This window comes from Urocampus carinirostris, chromosome 10 (genome assembly GCF_059441175.1).
Source record: "Urocampus carinirostris isolate Australia breed hairy pipefish chromosome 10, RoL_Ucar_1.0, whole genome shotgun sequence".
Lineage (NCBI taxonomy): Eukaryota > Metazoa > Chordata > Actinopteri > Syngnathiformes > Syngnathidae > Urocampus > Urocampus carinirostris.
The window spans coordinates 26077716-26098273 of record NC_142358.1 but is presented as its reverse complement, the minus strand read 5'-3'; the positions used below and the strand labels follow the sequence as shown (position 1 = coordinate 26098273).

Below are 20558 nucleotides of genomic sequence, written 5' to 3'. Positions count from 1 at the left end.
TGCACAAAATTTAGTAATTTTATTCATATTTAGTTTCTTTTGTCTTTTATTAGCATATTTGGTATTGGAGTAATAGAATAGAATAGAATATGAATCCGAAAGTATTTGAAAGTAATCCAGTTAAAGTAACCCTACCCAACCCTGCTGGTCATGGACATTTATATTTATCTGATAAAGTGGCACAGTTTTGTTTCCGACTACCCGTATTTTACAGTGTTTGCTTGTTTTCATTTGCTATTCAATGCACACATTATTGATAGGAATCGTTCTCAAAATTGAGATGGTTGTTCGAGACCTGCTGACTGTGACAAATGTAATGTCACCCAGAGTGACTCAGTCAAAAATCTAGGTATCACATTCAACCCCAATCTGTCCTTTCAAACACATATTAAGAAAATTACTAGAACAGCTTTTTTCCATCTTTGCAACATTGCAAAATATCGCTCTATGCTGTCCCAGTCTGATGCTGAGATTATAATTAATGCAGTTGTTACTTCCAGTTTCGATTACTGTAATGAATTCTCCGGTCTCCCAAAGTATAGCAGGACTTGACTGACTTCAAAGTGGGGTGAGTCATTTGAAGCCTCACTAAAAAGTTGAAAATTGATTATTTTCTCTATTATGCATTAACAATGCCAAACTGAATGTAAATAGCCCTTGTGCTTTATTTTCCACTGATCTGTTTTTATCTTACTTTTAGTAGATCTTTTCGGGATTCGTGAAATGAGTGCTGGAGAGTGACTCGTCCCCGCAGGTTTTTTTTTTCCATAAAAATAATAAAATACTGAAATTAACTAAAGGACTGTTTCAAGTAGTGGCAAAAAGCCAACCAAAACCCCAAGAAAAACGAAAAGGGAAAAGTTTAATCGAGCTCGTCTAAGAAAGAAACATACTTGCACGCGTATCATGAATGAGTGGAGACTGCAAACATAACTTTAGGGCAGAAGATAGTGACAGAAGGTGATAAAGTTCCAAATTCCGTACTACTCCTTTAAAAAAGAGGAGTGTTATTACACATGAACTACAGTATTTACAACTTTCCCACTATGTATCAAACATTTTTGTGTTGTCACTAAATTAAAAATCAAAGTGCTTAATGTGTTTTTCAATTCATTTTAAATGTTGCATTGGGGGGCAGTGAGGGCCTTCTCTGCTGGCCCATAAACATCTGGTTCATGTGACGTCATTAAATTCTGTCCATCAACACTTGTCTGCCATCTTCCTTTCATTGTTTCTCCCAGGTTGCGCTGCTTCCAGATGTGTGGTTATATATTCAAGCATTTAACCAATCACATTTTAGCCATTAGTTGTTGCTAAGCTCAGAAATCTACTCAGAGGCCTTCACCAAATATCCTGAAGGCCTTGTCCTGCAACAGTCTTTAAGAAGGCTGTTGGTTCAGTCAATCAGATTCAGAGATTGCATTTAATAACCTTGAGAATTGTCACAGGTTACACAAATTATTATGCGAGGTATCCATCAAAGCGATCACACCAACGGCTGTTAAACTTAAAGAGACCGAGCTGTACAAAGGAAATAAATTGTCTTGATTAGATAGCCAAAGGTGGGCCAACTCCAAAGAGAGTAAGCCTTTTACAAGCTTTCAGCCTAGAGGTAAGATATTAAGCCCAAGCTTGACCCGATCCGAATTTTAGGCCGGGTCGATACGTGGGGGTCGGCTGAGCTTCTCTTACGTGGACTCCTTTTTTTTTTTATTATTCACCCATCATTGTTCTTTTTTGTCTCTTCTAGGTCTTTTTTTTTAACTTGGATTTTGTCACAAGACAGGTTTTACTTATTACACAGGGACCTTTTGTGTAACATTTCCCTCCAAAGTCTGGGTAGCAATCTCTCAGAGCGGACTGCGTTCGGCAGCACCCAGCGCCGTTGGACCCAGAGAACCAGGCGCGGGGCGAGGGCTAGGTCGGCTAAAATCCCATTCACAAACGAAATGAAAAATTTCACTTCCAGGAGACGGCTTACAGAGGCGGTTCACGAACGACACATCACTAATTCAGACTGGAGCTGAAGGCCTATGATCTTGCAACGAATAAAATAAGCAGAAAAAACTTTTATATTCATAATCTTTATTAGTTCTTCCAGTTCAGGGATTTGAAAAGAAGCTTCAATTTCTCTAATTAAATAATTTTTTTATGAAGTAAACCAATAAGAAGTATTTACACATTTAATGACTGTACTCTGATTTGATCTTTACAAGCACTTTTGGCCAGTTGAGAGAAAAAAGATACAGACGTACTCTGTTAAAGAAACTTGCATTAGTATTCTCTCTTTAGGAGGGGTAGGGGAACAATTGATCCATTACATATTTACAGAACTCTCCTAAAATCCGTTTCCACTCGTAGAAGCAAAAAAGGCGTTCGGATTTGTCCTGTGGAACATTCTCTTCTTAAATGTTGCTTTCAAAAGCGGATTCACAAAAAAATGCCACTTTTCAAGTATGAATACCACTATATAGTTGCAATGCAAAAGGTTATCTGGCAAGAATAGCCAAGTGTCCTTGCTCTTGCTTGCTGCAGTTACACGATGAAGTATAAACCAGAAAACGGTAACATAAATCCATCGGCGGGTTAGTTAAGTCGGGTGACAACTGATTATCACCCTAGCAGCAAAACAGTCGGTTTGTATAGGTTCTTGTGAAATCCGCAGTTTGTTTCTAATGTCCTTTTATAATATTTATTCCTTAATAATTAAAAAAAAAACACGCGCCACTCAATCAAAAAACAGGAAAAAAGCCAAGCATCTACATGTGTTGTTGAGGGTTGATAAAAGTATCACATCATCAAAAAAATACATCCATATTTTTATGCATTTGTCAGCATAGTGTTGCTAAAATAAAGTTTCAAAAAAGAAGTCAAACTTCAAAGCAAAACATCAGAAAATACTGAAATAAATCTGCTTCTCATTATTTATATTCTCATCGCATATATTCATTCGAATTAGGACATTCAATTGCTCACACAAAAATGGCATGATCGAACCCTCGATCGATAATACAATCGCTTCCAGTTGAAGTTTTTTTCTCTCTTTATTGCTTTTTTTTTTATATTTCTGCGGAAGGATTTATATGATGCCTTCGAAAAGTCCTAAATTCTGAAGGCAATCCCACTTGTTCGAGTGCGGCGATCTAAAGGTCCTAGCTGTTGTCGGAATCGTCTGCCTGGCGCAACCATGTAAAAAATCCGGTGACGGACTTGAGGGCCACGCCCTTTCCCTGCTGCTCGGCGGGGTCCTTGCACGACTCCCACTTGTAGAAGGCGTTGTCTTTGATGACGTCCTCATCGTAAAGCGTGTCAAAGAACATTCGCAGCAGATCTGACGGTGGGAAAAGAGAGGACACTCCATTTCAGCTCAGATATTACATGCAAAAATAGGGAGTATTAGCATTGGCTGAAATAACATCTGACCGGACGCCCGGGTAGTCAGCGACTTTTTCAAGGAGAGAAAAAAAAAAAAAAAAAAAAAAAAATTCCCAAATCAAACGTTTGCTTTATTACGATTTCTAAATCTTTGTTCGGTTTTGAAATTTCAGTATTTCGGTTCGTTAAGCAATTTGCATACTCAGCAGCCGATCAAGAAGCCTGCATCGAATAACTTTGTGCTTCCGGACTTTCCCGAGCGTTATAAAGTCGTGCATTTGCATATCATTTTCCAAAGTAGACGCACAGAGAATGCAAGAAAACGGCTAAGTGGTTAGGAATTTAGCTAAAACCTCAGCCCCAGAAGAAAGATTCAAAAGAAGCTAACAAAATTTATGACGCTATTAAAAGTAAAAGTACATAAAAAGCATCGTGGAAAGAGGAGTTCACGTGGCTTGTAGCAGACGACGCAACGCAAACATTGCATGAATAAAGATGAGTAAATACAGGTACATACCGATGGCAGATGGAAAACAGCGATGTCATTTACATGCAATGAATGTTATTAGTAGATTTATAATAAACTTAAAGTGTTGTTCTGTTCTATATTCTGATTATCAATCCTTAATACTTTGCAACAATGTTTTTTTTTTTTGCAATTGGTCGTCTTATGGCAACTTTATGGTTGGGCAGCCAACTTTCAGAGTTGTATGGCCTGGTGTACGGTAACTTTTTGTCATGAATTTCAGACACTGGTATTAGTACAATAGAGTAGTCTAATGTTACATTGTTATTAGTAAGATATGGGTTAAAGCAACTGAAAAATGAGAAGAGCTGTTAGGGAGTGTAGTGAGCCGAGCTCAAAGAGCCGATTCTCTAAAAAGTTGTGTGATACAATAAAATACCTGTCAATTTACCATGAAATTCAGACTCTAAGCTGCGCCTTTATTCCCAAACATTAAACCCTGCTGATTTTGCAACGATGCGGCCAATAAATGTATTTTTTCTAACGGCCACCAGGGGCAGTAAAGGTAATGGTAAGACAGGTGTCGAGGAAGACGCAGTTTGTGCTTTGTGCATGAATAAAACTAGTACAAACAAACCCTCTTAATGGAAAAGATTATAATCGAAAGGAGCGCCAACTATGATCTTGAAAATAATTTTACTAGTCTGTTTTTTTTTGTAAACGGAAAAACATGTGGCGAAACGAACAGCTTACAAGAAGCAAAGTCCAACGAAGCAGAAATGTTTAAGGTGGATACCCATTTGTCCGTCGGCATTATCGTGTGATTCGGAGTAAAGATTTTACATGGTTGGGTTCTAGGGATTGTCCTTGATAAAACAAAACCATTTTTACGGACATTTAGATAAATTGAAGACCGCTAGGGGGTGTAATGGTGAGTGACGCCAGCTATATAGTTTTTAGGAATCTTGTTTCAGACTGAGATGTTTCTCTGATGAATATATTTTGAAATAGTCCTCATATCTTGAACCCCAAGAGTTAAAGTTTTCCGATGATATGTGCCACGATGAATTTCAGTGACTGGTGACATTGTACAGACACGTATTTGTTTATCACGAGCGGAGGGCCGTCGGTGCTTTAAGGAGTTAATACTAAAACTCTTTCTGTTCACAGTCTTTCGTTGTAAATATCTCATGTTTCTATGTAGGCACATAAGGCTCATAACCAGGTGCGACTTATGTATGTACGAAATGTTTTTCCTTTAAAATTATACTCAGTGCGGCTTATAATCAAGTGGGCCTTATAGTCCGAATTTTATGGTATATGTCTTCCCCAGATTTTATACGTTTTTGGAGTACCTCTAATTGTGTCCGCCTTTAACATAAATCAAGCATTTATTTTTTAAGCGTACAAATTATTTTTTATTATACACAGCCTGTCTTGCTTTGAGCAGATAGTTGCGGCGTCGCGTTTGTAAGGTTTATTAATGCTTAATAACGTGAGTTGCATTAATATAAGAAACAATTGATTAAGGTTGACAGGTAAGCGATAACTGCCTGTAAACCATTGAAGATTTGACATAGCAGCAATCACAAAAGCAGCGCTATTGATAGTTGATACTTTGATTTACTAAACCACAGGTATGAGTATTATATTTAATAAAATGTTAAACTCATATCTGTGATTTGGTCAGTTCACTCGCCGATATGATACCTTAAAATAGTACAGCCTCGAAACAACACAAGTTATTTATAGTCTAATTAGATGACAAGCAGTGTTTCTTACATGAAAATCCTGTTTCGTTCACCATGCTTTGTGGGTGTGACTTGTTTGCCGTGTCATTACCTTTCATAACTTGTCTATTTATGATTCATTATTTTACAATTCAAGTCAAAGCACACATACATCATTGATCTACTTTCTTAAGTTTGCTCTAATAATGCACCACATAGATGTGTTTTGATTTAAAATGTTCACAATTTTATTCCAGGGAAGCATGCCTCCAGACCCATCTAGACTGTCCACCCACCAAGGTCTCGTAAATGCTATGGTAATTTTTAGCATGTAAGTACGGATAGGTCTGATGACAGAGGTAGTTGACAAAAGAAAAATATACTCAGAATTGACTCAGCTAAGACACTTCAACCGTGGACGCCACTTTAGACAAACATTTCCGGGATAATTAATAAATTAAACCAAATAAAATAAAAGCAAATAACACAAGGGTTAGTTCGAATGGTACACAGATACTCACTGGCCGGTTGCTCCATGTGCACCATGAGAGCCTGCAAGGCATAGAGAGCTTGCAACTCTTTGTCCTCATCCTTCAGGTATTTTTCCAGCAACTTAGCCCTCTGTTTGATTATCTCTTCATTCACCTTGTAGGGATTCTCACCTGAGGGGTCATTTTCAAAAAAAGCAAAGTCAGCTGGATATTCATTATAGCTTGCAAATACTGCAACGTTGATAGCTTGCCGCAGGCTTACTGAATGATTTTTGACCCGGACTCTGATCCAACAGTAAGACACGCAACCTAATCAGTTAATTATCCAACCGTCCATTTTGTACAGCTCGTCCTCATTAGTGTGAGCTGGAGCCGATCAATTGCAGCCCAGACACGAACAACCATCAAACAAAAGACGATTTAGTCTCCAATTAACCTAACATGCACGGGTTGTGATATATTCTGAAAAGCTTTATTTTTGTATCGGGTGGTAGGGAGCCCCAACATATTTGTCCAAATCATACAGTACACAGTAATCCCTTGCTGTATTGCAATTTCGCTACTTTATGGATTATCATTGCATTGTGTTCTGCCAAACAGTCACCCGCCACTTTTCTGCCTCTGTGGGCCTGTGGTCAATGACGTTGTAGTCTGAGTTGTACGCGTGAAACAGTTTGACGAACCTACATTACCTGTGCGCAAATCATTTTCAATTTCAAGGTTTCTCTGAAAGCAGAGGAAGAGGCATTCTATCGCCAACAAAAGTTGCATTTCTGACTAAACTTGCTCTGGAGCTGCATGTGGCTCTTTGGCGCTCCCTAGAAGCTCTCTGGCGCTTTTTCAAAAAATGTTTGAGTAGAAAAACATATGGTTTCTGTAGGAACACAAACTGGGCACAGTCTTAACATTTTTGAATGAATATATATAGTATATTTACAGTATGAGTTAACTTCCTTAGAAGGGTTTTCATTTTTTGCAGCTCCAGACCAATTTGGATTTTTTAACATTTTGGTTTGCTGGCCCCTGCCTAAGAAAAATTGCAGTTTGCAATAACGTCCACGTGACGGCGACAAAGTATCATGTGACGTAAAAACAGAGTCCTGAAATCAAAAGATTACTTTTAAAATTTTAATCTGACCGTAAAGGGATGTGTATAAAAACAAAACGATTATATAGCACAGTAATTTCATTTGTTAAAAAAATGCTTGTGCCTGTAAATGGGGTTTGTTCTTTGGTTTTAATAGGGTTAGTATTATTATAGTAGCGTGTGTATATTATTTATTTATTTATTTGTGTGTTTATTTGTGTGTGTGTGTGTGTATAGAGTATTTAATAAATAAATAGCTGATCATTAGAGATGAGCTGCCCCCCTTTTATTTTATATTTTATTTAATTGTTTTTAGTTCATTTTCTGTTATTTTTTCTCCTATTTCTATGATAATTAATACATTAATTGATTATGACTGTTATTATTGAATTTATTTATTTTATTATTATTATACATCTACCTTACGTTTTCTTATTTTTTTTCTGGATTGTGTGAACGTGTGGCTGAATGTATTTAGTGGAAAATGGCACATGTGCACACTGTTTTTCAAATGAGACATCTATCTATATATATTAAGAAAATAAATAAATAAAGGTTACTACTTTGCGGGTTTTCACCATCGCGGGACCATTAAGGAACGCAACCCTGCGGAAAATTCATCCCGCCAAATTATTACAATAGTTGTCTGTATTGTAGCCATGATTGAGTCTGAAATTATTATTTCTCCTTTTGAACAGGGAATGTAAATAAACCACCCACATATGATTGCTGACTGGCAGATGCAGGTCATCAGTACTCTGACAAACATGTTGGATGTGGTCTGCTCCTCGTCCAGGTTGGCCTATCAGACAAAAAGGGTATCCTTAGGTGCGAAAAGCAAAGGAAATGTATGCAACAATATTCACAAATAAACCACAGGATGAAACCAGCATTGCTTTAATACTCTTGGATTTAAAGTCAGGCTTGACTACTACCAAACATTTCTTTATTAGCAAAAGTAGTTGCCCCACTGAACACATATTAAAATCACAGTAGGATGTTTTTGTTTAATTCTGCAATCAACCATACTGAAATATATGATATAAGTAACACAATACTTTACAAAGTCAAGTAAATCGGTTTCAGAAAGACAAAAGTTCAGGTAAAACATTATCGAGTCTGGCCACTAAGGTTTTGTTTTGTTTTGTTTTTTTCCCTAGAAGTTCATACTATAAATTATTAAAATAAATAATAATAATAAATAATTTAGTTGTATCATATTTTACACCCTCTGAAAATAGTCCTGTCAAATATTTTTCATATATAAGATGCACCGAACAATAGGGGAGAATCTTTAGAGACTCCTTAACCCGTCAGAATACACTATGCAAATCGGTGTTGTGACACCGTGATTAAAAACAGTGTGATAATGAGATAATGTCAAATGCCTTGTATGTTGTTTGTACGACTCTTGATCTATTGCTTAACTGCCGGCACTCACACCACCACTACTCAGGTTCGATTCGCATTGAGTACAATGTTTTGCAATTCATATTAGCGATGTTTATTGATTTGTTCAATCATTGCTCAAACAATCTATTTGGTATGCATTTCCAATGAAATCCGCTGTATTCTGCGGTATATCCTCCTGACTCCTGAAATAAGCATCAAGGTGTCGCAAATCTGGCTCCAACAGTAAAATATGTTACTTGATCCAAGTGCAAGATTTTTCTTTGTGTTTCCAAAAAAGGGAATTGGTTTTTGAAGTATCATACCAAATAAGAATAATGTAAAAAAAAAAGTAAAAAAAAATGTTGAACACTTTTTACTATTTTTTTGGATTAACTGTTTCTAAATGGAGTTTTGTTTCCCCTGTATTGGGTTCCGTTGTCCACTGTAGAAGACAGATCATAGCTTAAAAATAAAAATAAAACTTTCTTTTGCAGTATTCCAATTACTTTACATAGATTGGGGAATTTCACAACAAATGTGATTGGACAACTTTTTTTCTTGGTAGTCAGGAGGATAAAAGATTCACCTGGTTATAAGGCGCTATTTTAAATTGGGGAAAATACAGAACTCACAAACAGGGCTGATATCTACCAAATTTTATCACGGGCTAAAGAAACATGGGCTCCAGTAAGAATCTATTTCAAATGCTATCATATGCACAGCCACGGAGAAAATAAATGGAAATCAAACGAATAAAAAACTCAACGGACCTCAACCCAGTCGATGATTCTTTTGTTATCAGCCTTGTCCTGGATCAGTCTTTCAATCTGCCTGCTCAAGTCTGCAGAATTCATCTTCTTGGTTTCACTCTTTTCAGACGTTTCAGTCAGCGTGAACGACACATTCTTTAAAAAATACAACTGTTAACTCGATACAATAATTTTTCCGTTAAACAGGAAGTGACGTTTGTGTTACCTTTTCTGCCACAAACTTGCTGACGTCTACATCCTCAGGAAGGAAGTCTTTCCATTGGAGTTGGGCCTCGCGCCACATCGTCCCTACCTTGTTATGGTTCTGGTTGGTATTAACACAAATGACATTAAAACGTGATTTCACAACGGAATGGCCTAGGGAAGCGTCTTCAAAATGCATTTCATGTAAAGAATGTTTTTCTGAACAAATGTGCTAGAACTATAGGTTATACTTTCTGCTGTTTTCTTTATCTATTAAATAATTGGTCATGTTATATTTGGGACAGGGTTTGTCCATCTTTTTCATGGCCAAATTTAAGCACTTCCAAAGCCAAAGTTTTAATTTAGCCTGTACCATTAAAATAATAAATCCCTGATGAATCATGTACTTTGCAGAGCTACAAATATAGATGTTATTTACATGAACAATTTGAAAGCTTGCATGCTCATTTAACAGGACATATGATGTTTAGATCTTGAGTAAAACACGAATATTTTTGTGGATCTGAAAAATATGTGTTAAAAGTATTTTTGAGAAAAATCTCACCACATATGGTAGAGGTAAGATCGGGCTCAAAAAATCCAGCGTGACCCAACCCAGTGCGCACAAAAGAAAAAAAAGGCAAGAGAGAAGCCCGGCCTGGCCCAACTTAATGATTTACATTTAATGACCGAACTAAAGATCTTACCTCTACCACCTAATTTTTTTGCATAGCTCATGAAAAATGTCCATAATTGATACTTAATCCTTGCACTGATACACATTTTATAGCTCCCTGTTTAGGTGTAGAAAACACCTGTCCCCTTGAGTGTGACCCGTAGGTGGCGATGACGTTTCATAGGGCAGTGCCATAGGAACTAATGCCTGCTGTCGTTAATCACGAGGGAAGAAATGCAATGGCAAAGTGAAGCAGACTTGTTGTGAAACATGACAACAATTTCAAGATTTTACAAGCACTTTGCCCAATATTCAAGCACTTTTCAATATTTGAAAACACAATACAATTCATGCATTATCAAGGATTTCAAGAACTCTTTCTCTTAATCCTGTATAAACATTTTGGCAACGTAATGGCTCTTGAGAAGCGTCTTTATAATTATTTTATATAAAACAATGATGTCTTACTGAATAAATGCACTGGAACTTAAGGTAAGATTCTCTGCTATGTTTTGGGGGGCAAAAATAGATAATACTTGTGAAGAATACATTTTATCCGTGTTCAAATACTAAAGATAAAGTCAAAATGAATGATTGAAAATGAATTATTGAGGGAAAAAAATTGGATGCGTGGAGTTAAAACTGATAAGCTCACCATCTCTTTGCAGAATAAAGTGAGGATACAGGTTAGCAAGTCTCCAGCTCTGCCCAGAGGGATCAATGGTTTTGAAATCTCCCTGCAAAATCAAACAAATAACATTTTGGCATTTTGTCTTCAAACATTTAAACCGGTGCAGCCATACAAAAACAACCTGAAAAGGTCTCCCATAGGGATCCCGCCTTCATGGAGCATCGGAGTGATCAGATCTGCTAGATAGAGCCAGATGTGCGGGATGTCTATCGCCATTTCATCAGCTATCTCGAGGATTTCGTGAAGCCTAAAAAAATAAATAAAAATCTAATTCCTCATTACAAAATAATATTTTGTAACATTTGCTCAAAAAAAGTCAACAAGTAAATTCTGACATCGGCATGTGGTTAAAAACTGTATGTGAGGGTTGGGGGGGAAATCATCTACTTTTGTCCCTCCCTCATCGGTGCCTTTTTTCACGGAGACACAACATTACATGAAAATCGCCAAAGAAAAATTAATGTATTCAACAAAACACTTTTCATTACTCTGAATCAATGCACACATTTATAATTGTCCTGAAAAACATCGACTTTTTAGAATATATTTTGACAGTCCTGTTGACTGTTTTCGTATTTCACATATAAAATGAGGCTACAAAGCAGTCTCAATTTATCACGACCAACCTCGCCCTTTGAAAAGCATAGGAAAAACATAAAGCATAACATTGTGATTTTTAATGCAGGACTAAAGCAAAATTTACCTTAGAATAAGCATAACCAAGAATAAACAAACACACAATAATCAAAACTGATGGGAGAACAGCATGAGCTCAGTATAAAAAGCTTGTAAATGAATATGTATGCTGACAAAACAACATGATTATGTATAGCGTGCACTTTATTTTGGCCAATATGGCCTTAAAGTAAAATGGACTTGTAGAAACTATACTAAAACCATAACCCCACAGACATTACTTTTTAAATAAAGTTACCATATTTTCAGGACGATAAGGCATTCCCAGAAGAACATTGACCAAAAATTTGAACAAGCTTCTTATAATCAGGTGAGCCTTGTATGAAGACAAAATTACTACTTTATTTAATGAGGAGTGACACCTCTAAATATTTAAACATATTTAATTACTAATTACTACAAAAGGCATGACTACATGTGTGCAGTTGTTGTGCAGTCGATACATTTTTAACACTGACCCCAATTGCATAATAATGGTGTCGAACTGAATAGCAATGGTAAGAGCACTGAAAAACAGTCTGCCAGAGGCATGGATGGTTGCATAATATTGAATGCACTGGGAGGAGATCAGTAATTGTGCCAGGGAGAGCAGCAGAACCTACCAACTAGTCCCTTAGGGATTCAAACAATTCATGAATAGGTATTGGGTCTCATCTCGTTGTTACACTATGTTTAGTCACGGTCCCAGATATGTTAAAGGGAGTATTGTTTTATATTTTCTCAGCTCAAAGTTAGCATTGTAAGTGACAAGCATTTTTAATACGCAAAGCTATGTGTATCTTTAGATCTTTCAGGATGACCAGAATACTTCCCACAATGTCTTTCTCATCATTAAGTTCTTTCTCTCTCTCTCCGGTGCACCTTATGAGATTATTTATATATATATATATATATATATATATATATATATATATTATATATTTGAAGAGCACTTAACCCCTTAACAACAATCCTGTGAAATTCGCCTAAAATTACTAATGTGTGTAGTTTTTTCAAAACAGACTGCTATAGGATATCCCTGGCTAAGGCCCATGAAAAAAAGCTTGCAATTGTCCTATAAATATCGTATGAATATTTTCCACGGTTAGATAAACTGGACTAGCAAATGTAACGAGAGCATGTTTGTGGAGAATCGTTTGATTAGTGGAACACTAGGGCACCTTTTAGGAGAGTTATACCGGCTTTATATTTTCTGGGTACCTTGTTTCAGACTGATTGTGATGATTCTGTGATAAGTACATTTTCAAATGGTCATTTCTCGAATCCATTGAGTCTGACGGCCCGCAGGCAGATCGCCGGAACGTTAAGGGGTTAACATAAATTGTTCTGTGCTAGGAAGTGTGTAATTGATTCTCGGTCCTTTTCTTCTTATTGGCATTATTTTGCCAGAACGAAGTCCCGTGACCCACTTTTGGCACCCGGCCCACCAGTTGAAAACCATTACTCTCGTGAACAGGATCTGCCTTCTGGGTTTAATTCTCATTGCAACAGTGAAATATTGCAACCGATTAATCAGTTTACAAATATGACACTTGTTGTGAAGCCCTAGCCCTTACAGTAGCTTTAATTCCATGCGCCTTTTAGTCAGGAGCACCTTATGAAAAAAGTATCACAATAGACTATATTTTCAAGGCGCACCTTACAATCCTGTGCGGAAAATTCAGATTACAAAAAAGGACTTTTGGAGCTACATACTGACCCTTTGTAGTACTGCTCTATCGGCAGGATGTCTGCCTTAACAAGCCGGTGCAGCAGCCGCCCGAGGTTCTCTCTCGTTGCGCTGTTGCGCTCTAGCGTTGACTCCAGACCGAATTGTACAAACACAGACAATAGCTGAGGACAATTGATCTCCTGCAGGCATAGCATGGCCTCCTGTCGGGGGACAAAGAGAAATGCTCTTGGATCTTAAAGCACGCTGGGATGTTCATGTTCGTCTTCATTTTTCAACGACACAACTGTCCAGGATTTAAAACGACAAAAACAAAAAGGGCACCAATTCATTTGGTAAACATGTTGGTCTTTTGAGTTAAGCCTATGCCATTTTGCCATTACCAATTTAAAATATCAACTATGAGATGCAAGATAAAACGATCATCTGGAATATATTGCAGAACTTCACTTTACAATTAAAGCATTACCATAGTATTATGAATCCCTATGCTGATATATCAATATCAGTAAAACAGTTTTGTTTGTTGTGTTTTAAAAACATCTTAAAAATGTCTTCAATATTAAGAAAAGTTTAATTGACGCATTGAGTTTTAACCATAACTTTGTAACATGTACTGACTGACGTGTGTTTTTATACCAAGAAAAAAAGAAAAAAAAAGCCCACGGTTATATACCAATTCACCATGAATGAGAAATAAAACTGAATATTATCCATATATGCAGTAAATCATTGGCAATTAGAAAACAATAGACATCCAATTGTAATAAACAATGTTATAATATATGGCATAAAAATGCAAAATAAAAAGAACATTTCTCTCAGGTATTTAATGCTTAAAGCAACATAATTAGAGTTGCTTATGGTTTCTCAATATTAAAATTGCCCATATAGGATTGTCATATTTCAAAATACAAACAAGCTGACTGCAAAATGCATTGCATCACTTGTTGCTCTCCTAATTTTGTTGAAAACAAACTATATAGCGTTGACGTCATTATTATTTTATTTTGCATTTGTGACGTATTAAAGGTTGTTTGTCCAGTAAAACATTTTACAATTCCTAAGTTTTTGTGTTTATATTTAAATTATGATATTTTTTTTCCATTGTTTAAACCTTTACCCAGGTTAACCCACAGGATCATAATTTTCCAAGAAGAAAAAAGCTCTCCAGTGTTTTATTAATAAGTTGTTGTTTTTTCATCTGTATTTGTTTTTTTGACATATGCGTTAATTAATGAGGTAATCAAATCAAAATCAAATGTACGGTACATAAATTGTTTTTATACAGATGATTTTTTTTTTGTCTGAAAAGTACAAAATACTTAAAAAACAAAACGGAAAACATATTTTTATTCAAACAATAATAATACACTATTATACAATCTATAACATAATATTATAAATCAGATTCAACATTATAAATGATAAATTTCCTATATTCTTAATAACAAAACAGCATGTAGTAAGAATTTAGAGTAAATATAGTTACTGTCATAAGGTAAAATGCACAGCAGTGCTTGAAGATATCCTTCTATAATAAAAATTACATGAAGATATAACCTTTCAGGACAAAACCAGATGTTAGGTTTACCTTTCCAGTACTTGATGAAAAAGTAGGTTACTTTGCTACTGTTTAAATATAAATAATTTATCAAAGTGTTATCTGTTAGAAAGATAATTCCACTTGTGTAGTATGAGCACCAACTGGTGGCGACTTCATTAGTGCAGTTTTTATTTCATGACAGACTCTTAAATGTATAATAATCCTATCTTACTTCTCTATGGTGAAACACAGGATAATGAACTATACAGACCTTAACTGGTAATGCTTAGAGACTAAAAGCACACCATGATGAACTTGTAAATTGTGTTTGTTTTTTATCAAAAACATATGGTTGTTGTTTACAGTAGAGACGCTGCCCTACTTACGAACGAGATACGTTCTGGACGATCATTTGTAGGTTGCATTTGTTAGTTGCTATATTTTGTATGGAATGTATGTCTAGGGCTTGTATAAGCAACCTGAATTGATTTTTGTACTGAAAATCTAACTTACAGCGTTATCCAGATATTTTTAGACATCCCGAAAAAAAATGTTCGTATGTATCGTTGTTCGTAACACGAATGTTTGTAAGTAGGGGAGTGTCTGTATTGTGAACCTCGCTTATATCAATGACCCACTGAAATCTCAAGATAATTACGTCATGGAGTAATATTGTAATATTTATCGTACCGTGATGTTTGGATGTCATACATCAGTATTTGTACCTTCTATACAGTTCATGCAGTTGCTGAGTTACTTGAACAAGCATGAACCATGGCATATTTGAATGACCTCTGCATATTTGGAAAAACATAGTAATGTCTTACATTAACATCAAGAATATGGAGGTATTCTTCAATGATGGCTTTAGACTTTTTAGTTAGTTCTTCCACAGTCAAGGCAGGCTTGGTAGCAGTTTGGGGAGGTGGAGGTGTGGCAGTTGCTTCTCTCCTCACTGTTGGCAACAAAAATAATAGCAAAATGCAATAATTCACATCCAAACGATAATGGTGCTTTCATTACAAAACAGTGGTACCTTAAGAGTTTTGGTAAACGAGTTAATTTTCCAACAAAAATATTGCTCGGTAAACATAGGAAAAAACAGTTCATGAGCAGTCGCAGAAGCTACCACTACAGACCGCTTGTCACTAGTCACTGCCAGCATGAGCTTGTACACTGTAAATGTTTTTTGTGTGTATGTTCATTTAAAGTTACAGTAAGTGGTTGTGTATCATCAATACTCTTTCAATTTCATACCTGTCAATCTTTGCCAATTTCTCCACTTATTAATGATTGCAAATCCTTCTTAAAAAGCGATAATGAACTTAACAAACACAACGTGGCACCTATTTACTTACAGAAAGACAGACTATGTAAAACACTGTGACAATATAAGCAATATACGATTACATTGTCATCTGCTACCGGTGACTGAGACATTCTGGATTAGAGCTAAAATAGGAAACATGAGAATTTCTGATACAAAGGTTTATCAGCGTACGGAATTTGAAATGATCAAAAAGCATCTAAAATACGGGGAGAACATAAGTTGACAGATATGTGATGTCTGTCACTGTCACACTTACTATTTTAAATATGATAAGGACGATGTGTTCAATAGCTATTTTGAGTTCACTTAAGTGCTTTTGGGAGGTCAGAAACAGGCCACTGAGTTTTTAATCATTTCATATTAGGAAAATTTGCTCGTTACATGAGCAATTCGAGGTACGACCATGATCCTGAAATAAATAAAGGTCGAAATGACATACAGGAATATGAATATAGAGAAAGTGTGGTCACATACCATTGTCTCGACTGTGAGCTCTCTCTTTGCTGCTGCGCCCTTTGTCATCTGCCAGTCGTGTGCCTTTACGGACCAGATCTGCGGAACCACGTTGATCTCTCTCTCGACTCTGTCGTTCATTTTCCCGACTATAACTGCGTCGGGCTGCAACATGCTGCCTGTTTCGCTCACGGTCGTCACGTCGGTCAAATCCACGATCGGGGCGGTCTGAGCGGTGGTCAAAGCGTTCGCCTCGTTCTCGACTTGAGCTGTTTCTTTTAAGGAAGCGATTGAGAAAAAATTATTCCTACAGGAAATTGAACATTCAAAATCATATGGTTGTTCAAACAGTCATAATTGTTCTTACCTCTGAGAACCCTGCCTGTCAGATTCTGTTAAGGTGCCAGGGGAAGCCTGTTGCAGAGCCGAGAACCTGTTCAGAGTGTTGGTAGCTGGACGGCTACCCGATTCGAGGCCTAAGGAGAAGCCATGAACAAATGGTTTTGTTTATAATGGAAGAGACAGAGATTATTTAAAGGGAGACCTACCAGAATCAATAACTTTGTTGGCACTACCACCACTGGCGCCTCTTCCCCAGCTCATAGCACCTTTGCCCCCTGGTGCGAGACATGGGGTGTGAATATCCAAAGTAGGTGCCTGGTGGGGGAGAAAACCCAAACAAAGTTTATGACTAAAAACAAACTAAACAGCTTAAATGACCTGCTTCTGTATATGGTTCAATTTCAAGTGGCAAGCCATCAAAGCAGTTTTAATTCTACACTTACATGTAATGTTATATTTGATTATTGATTTTTATAGCTAGTATATATAAATATTTTTCATGATGTTGGAAAAAAAAGGATTCCCAATGCAGTTACAGGTAAATGTCATCTTTTTGCATTACAGTAATCCCTTGCACTGTAACAAAAAAGCAAAGCTAACAAATAAAAAGCAGTAGTAGCTTATGTCTAAGAAAACCGGTGATGTGACAAGAACTGTGCCTGCAATAGGGTGGGCGGATCACTAATTTAACCCCAGGTATGACCATAGACATAAAAGAAAAATGTCAATTGTGATAGCAGTTCTTTTAGCTAAAACATGCATGATATTGGTACCTTAGGGAATTTGAATTTTGCATCGTAAGTTCGATTCTTTGATATAGGCACTGTATTCCAGCCATCATCTTGTGGGGAAGCACCACGACCAGGAGTGTGGGGTCCACCACGAATCCCTGATCCTCCTCCACCCATCCTGTTTGCTGGAGCACCAAATGACTCCTTCTTGGAGATGAGGGCGTGCTGCACTTTCATTTGCTCTCTGTGTTCCTCCATCTCAGCTTCTTTATGGATCTGGTCAATAGTCTTTGGGCCTTGGTCACCTCGTCTGGGCACCCAGTTGTTCTGACATGGCACAAAAGAGTTAAATAGGGGCAGGAGCAAAAACATCGAGTTGGGGTGTTGAGTGTTTACCTGCCGAAGGTCCACCACGTCTTTCAACATAAAGCGGATCCTGGAACTGGTTTTCCTTTCCTTTATGACTTTTTCCATTTGTTTGAAGTACTGGTCCATTAGAGGCTGAATACCATAAAAACACATTGATTTAGTTTTGTCTCTTAAGCGTATTTAACTACAAATGTGTGCGGCACCTTGGCCTTTGTAAAGTCTAGATCCTTTCCAATGGTAGTTAAGAGTCTGCAGAGGCACTCCAAGGACTCCTCATCGTGGTTTTTAAGTAGCTTTACAATGCACTCACGCATGATGACTTCCGTGAGCATCTTTAGTTTGAACAGCTCACCAATGAATCTAATATTACCAAGTGAACGCCTCCTTGCTCTGTTTTTACAATCTTCAAGATCCTCAATCAATCTTTGCTTCTCCTCATCCTATTTTTGAAAAAATGTGATGTCCATTAAGGAAATTAATAATTAATAAAAATGCCATTTTACAGTGTACCATCCAGGAAGTTATTCAAAAACATGTGTTTTAGTACAATACCCCTTCAGCAGCCTCCAGCTCTCTTTGCTTCTTCTCAAAGATCTCATTGTCATCTTTATCCTTTTCAAACTCATTCTGGCATCGATTCAGAAGCACTTTCCGGAAATTCACAGTGTCTCCTGGCTTATCTGTAGCTTGGACTTTAAGCTGAAAAAAGTTTTTAAGTTTGTATTGCTTGTGTACAGAGCAATTATTCGAAAGAGGCTTTAGATACTTACCCCCATAACACAGCGGCACATGTTGGCATAGGCAACTGAAAAGTTTGGCTCAGAGATGGCCTTTTCAAACGTGAGGTCTATGACACCTTTTAACCTCTCTTCTGTGTCAATTTTAAGTTCTGACACTTGTTTCATTAACTGTTGAAACTTTTGCGGGGTCAGTTTATTTAGAATACTGCGGACCTTTTTAAATAATTCCTGTGTCTCGAGTTGATCGGGATCATTCTCAGCGGACTCATCTCCTGGCAATCCGCGGACTGCCTTTTTGATCGAAGGCTTCCATGCCTTCTCAGCTTTGTTTAACTTTATATCCTCATTCAAGGACAAGCTGGTGATTATTTTGCGTGGTTCTTTCCGTTGCATTTGCTGAGATCGTCGTGGGCCGCTGTTGCCTACACCCATTCCCAGAGGCTGAAATAATGTATACAAAAAAGGAAATTCAAGAACACAAGAACATTATTGAATAGCCGATGTGTAGCTTACAGGTCCTCTACTTCCTCCACTCATACCCGGTTTACCCAGGTTGGCATATGATGGTGTGAAATCAGGACCAAGATTCAGTCCAGCCAGCCGACTGGGGTCAAGTTGGCGCAAAGGAGTTTTGTTAGCCTGAAGAGATATATACATTCATCTCAAGAAGCATACGGCAGATATATTTTTTCACAGGGAGTCAGTTTTCAAGTAAAATCATGCAATACAACACAATCTTCTTCTGGTCCAAAGGGCTCTGTTTTTTTGTTCCTTACATGACTTAACTCTGTGGAAAGTACAAAAATATATGTTCTTGCGCCCAACTCATCACCTCAACATATTACAACCAAAAGTCACGAAATGTTTATTTAATGAGGAGTGACACCTCTAAATATTTAAACATAGAAAACAGCATACGAATAAAGCATACTTAGAAGTTTTCCCTGTATTTTCTATGTGTTTTGATCATTTCAAATGGTGTCCGCCAAGCGCGTTAAAAAGCCTTTATGTTTTCAAATGGGCCGGATAAGTAGAAAAATTTTAACACCAAATATTTAGCTTCGTTTTTCAGTACTATATATGAGTCAGCCTACATTTGTAGCCTACCGAACCAATTATAATCACAGATGATAAGGGACCTTTTCTAAGCACACCTTATTAATTGAAAAACAATCGGAAAAATGATTTTCATGCCTGGCATTGAATGTGTTAACAATTTGGTTATTTTAATGGTTGAGTAAATGCAGCTTTACATCTGAAACAAGTCACCACAAACATCACAAACATACACGAACTCAAGTGGGAGCTATGAAAAAATACATTCTTGCCTCAATTGACATACTGCTTTAAAATAAATAAAAAATAAGAGTATTAGCATTAAAAGGCAATGATACCAGTTTAAACTACTAGAGTAAACCTGCTGAAGCTGAAGAAAAACTGGACAATAAGAATGGACGTCAGTTCTTTTGCCTATTTACTGCCCTCTAGTAATGGAAAGGAGTATTTGATTTGTATTTATTTTAAAATATATATATACATAATAATTGTTAGAAATTCACCAGAAACCTGCATTTTTCTTACATACTCAGACATTAGCGCAAGGCTAGATCAAATCATGCAACGAATCCGGCTTGTGGGCCATATGTTTGAAATGGCTGGTGTACACGAATAACAATTTCTGTACGGGATTTTTTAAAAATCTTTTAAAATCTCTTTTTTTTTGTCACTGGTAGCAGATGACAAGGTCATTGTAGATTGCAAATTTTGTCGCGTTACACTACAAAATGTTTACTGCAGGTACCGAAAGAGACAAGAAAGATG

General features: G+C 36.9%; 1 protein-coding gene across 3 annotated transcripts in view; it reads right to left on the bottom strand.

Annotated features, from left to right (window-relative positions):
• Positions 1-2064: 2064 nt before the first annotated feature.
• Positions 2065-20558, bottom strand: part of eif4g1b (eukaryotic translation initiation factor 4 gamma, 1b) — a 50980-nt gene continuing 32486 nt past the window's right edge. For all 3 annotated transcript variants that reach the window (XM_088345083.1, XM_088345084.1, XM_088345085.1), the window contains 18 exons: positions 19251-19376; positions 18768-19178; positions 18550-18696; positions 18201-18437; positions 18025-18129; positions 17671-17955; positions 17104-17212; positions 16923-17031; positions 16577-16830; positions 15600-15727; positions 13257-13429; positions 10983-11108; positions 10826-10907; positions 9517-9615; positions 9312-9446; positions 7870-7951; positions 6093-6233; positions 2065-3331 (listed from right to left, as the gene is read on the bottom strand). In XM_088345083.1, coding sequence (XP_088201209.1) covers positions 3153-3331; positions 6093-6233; positions 7870-7951; positions 9312-9446; positions 9517-9615; positions 10826-10907; positions 10983-11108; positions 13257-13429; positions 15600-15727; positions 16577-16830; positions 16923-17031; positions 17104-17212; positions 17671-17955; positions 18025-18129; positions 18201-18437; positions 18550-18696; positions 18768-19178; positions 19251-19376 — 2928 coding nt within the window. In that variant the 3' untranslated portion in view covers positions 2065-3152. The remainder of the gene's footprint in view (positions 3332-6092; positions 6234-7869; positions 7952-9311; positions 9447-9516; positions 9616-10825; positions 10908-10982; positions 11109-13256; positions 13430-15599; positions 15728-16576; positions 16831-16922; positions 17032-17103; positions 17213-17670; positions 17956-18024; positions 18130-18200; positions 18438-18549; positions 18697-18767; positions 19179-19250; positions 19377-20558) is intronic.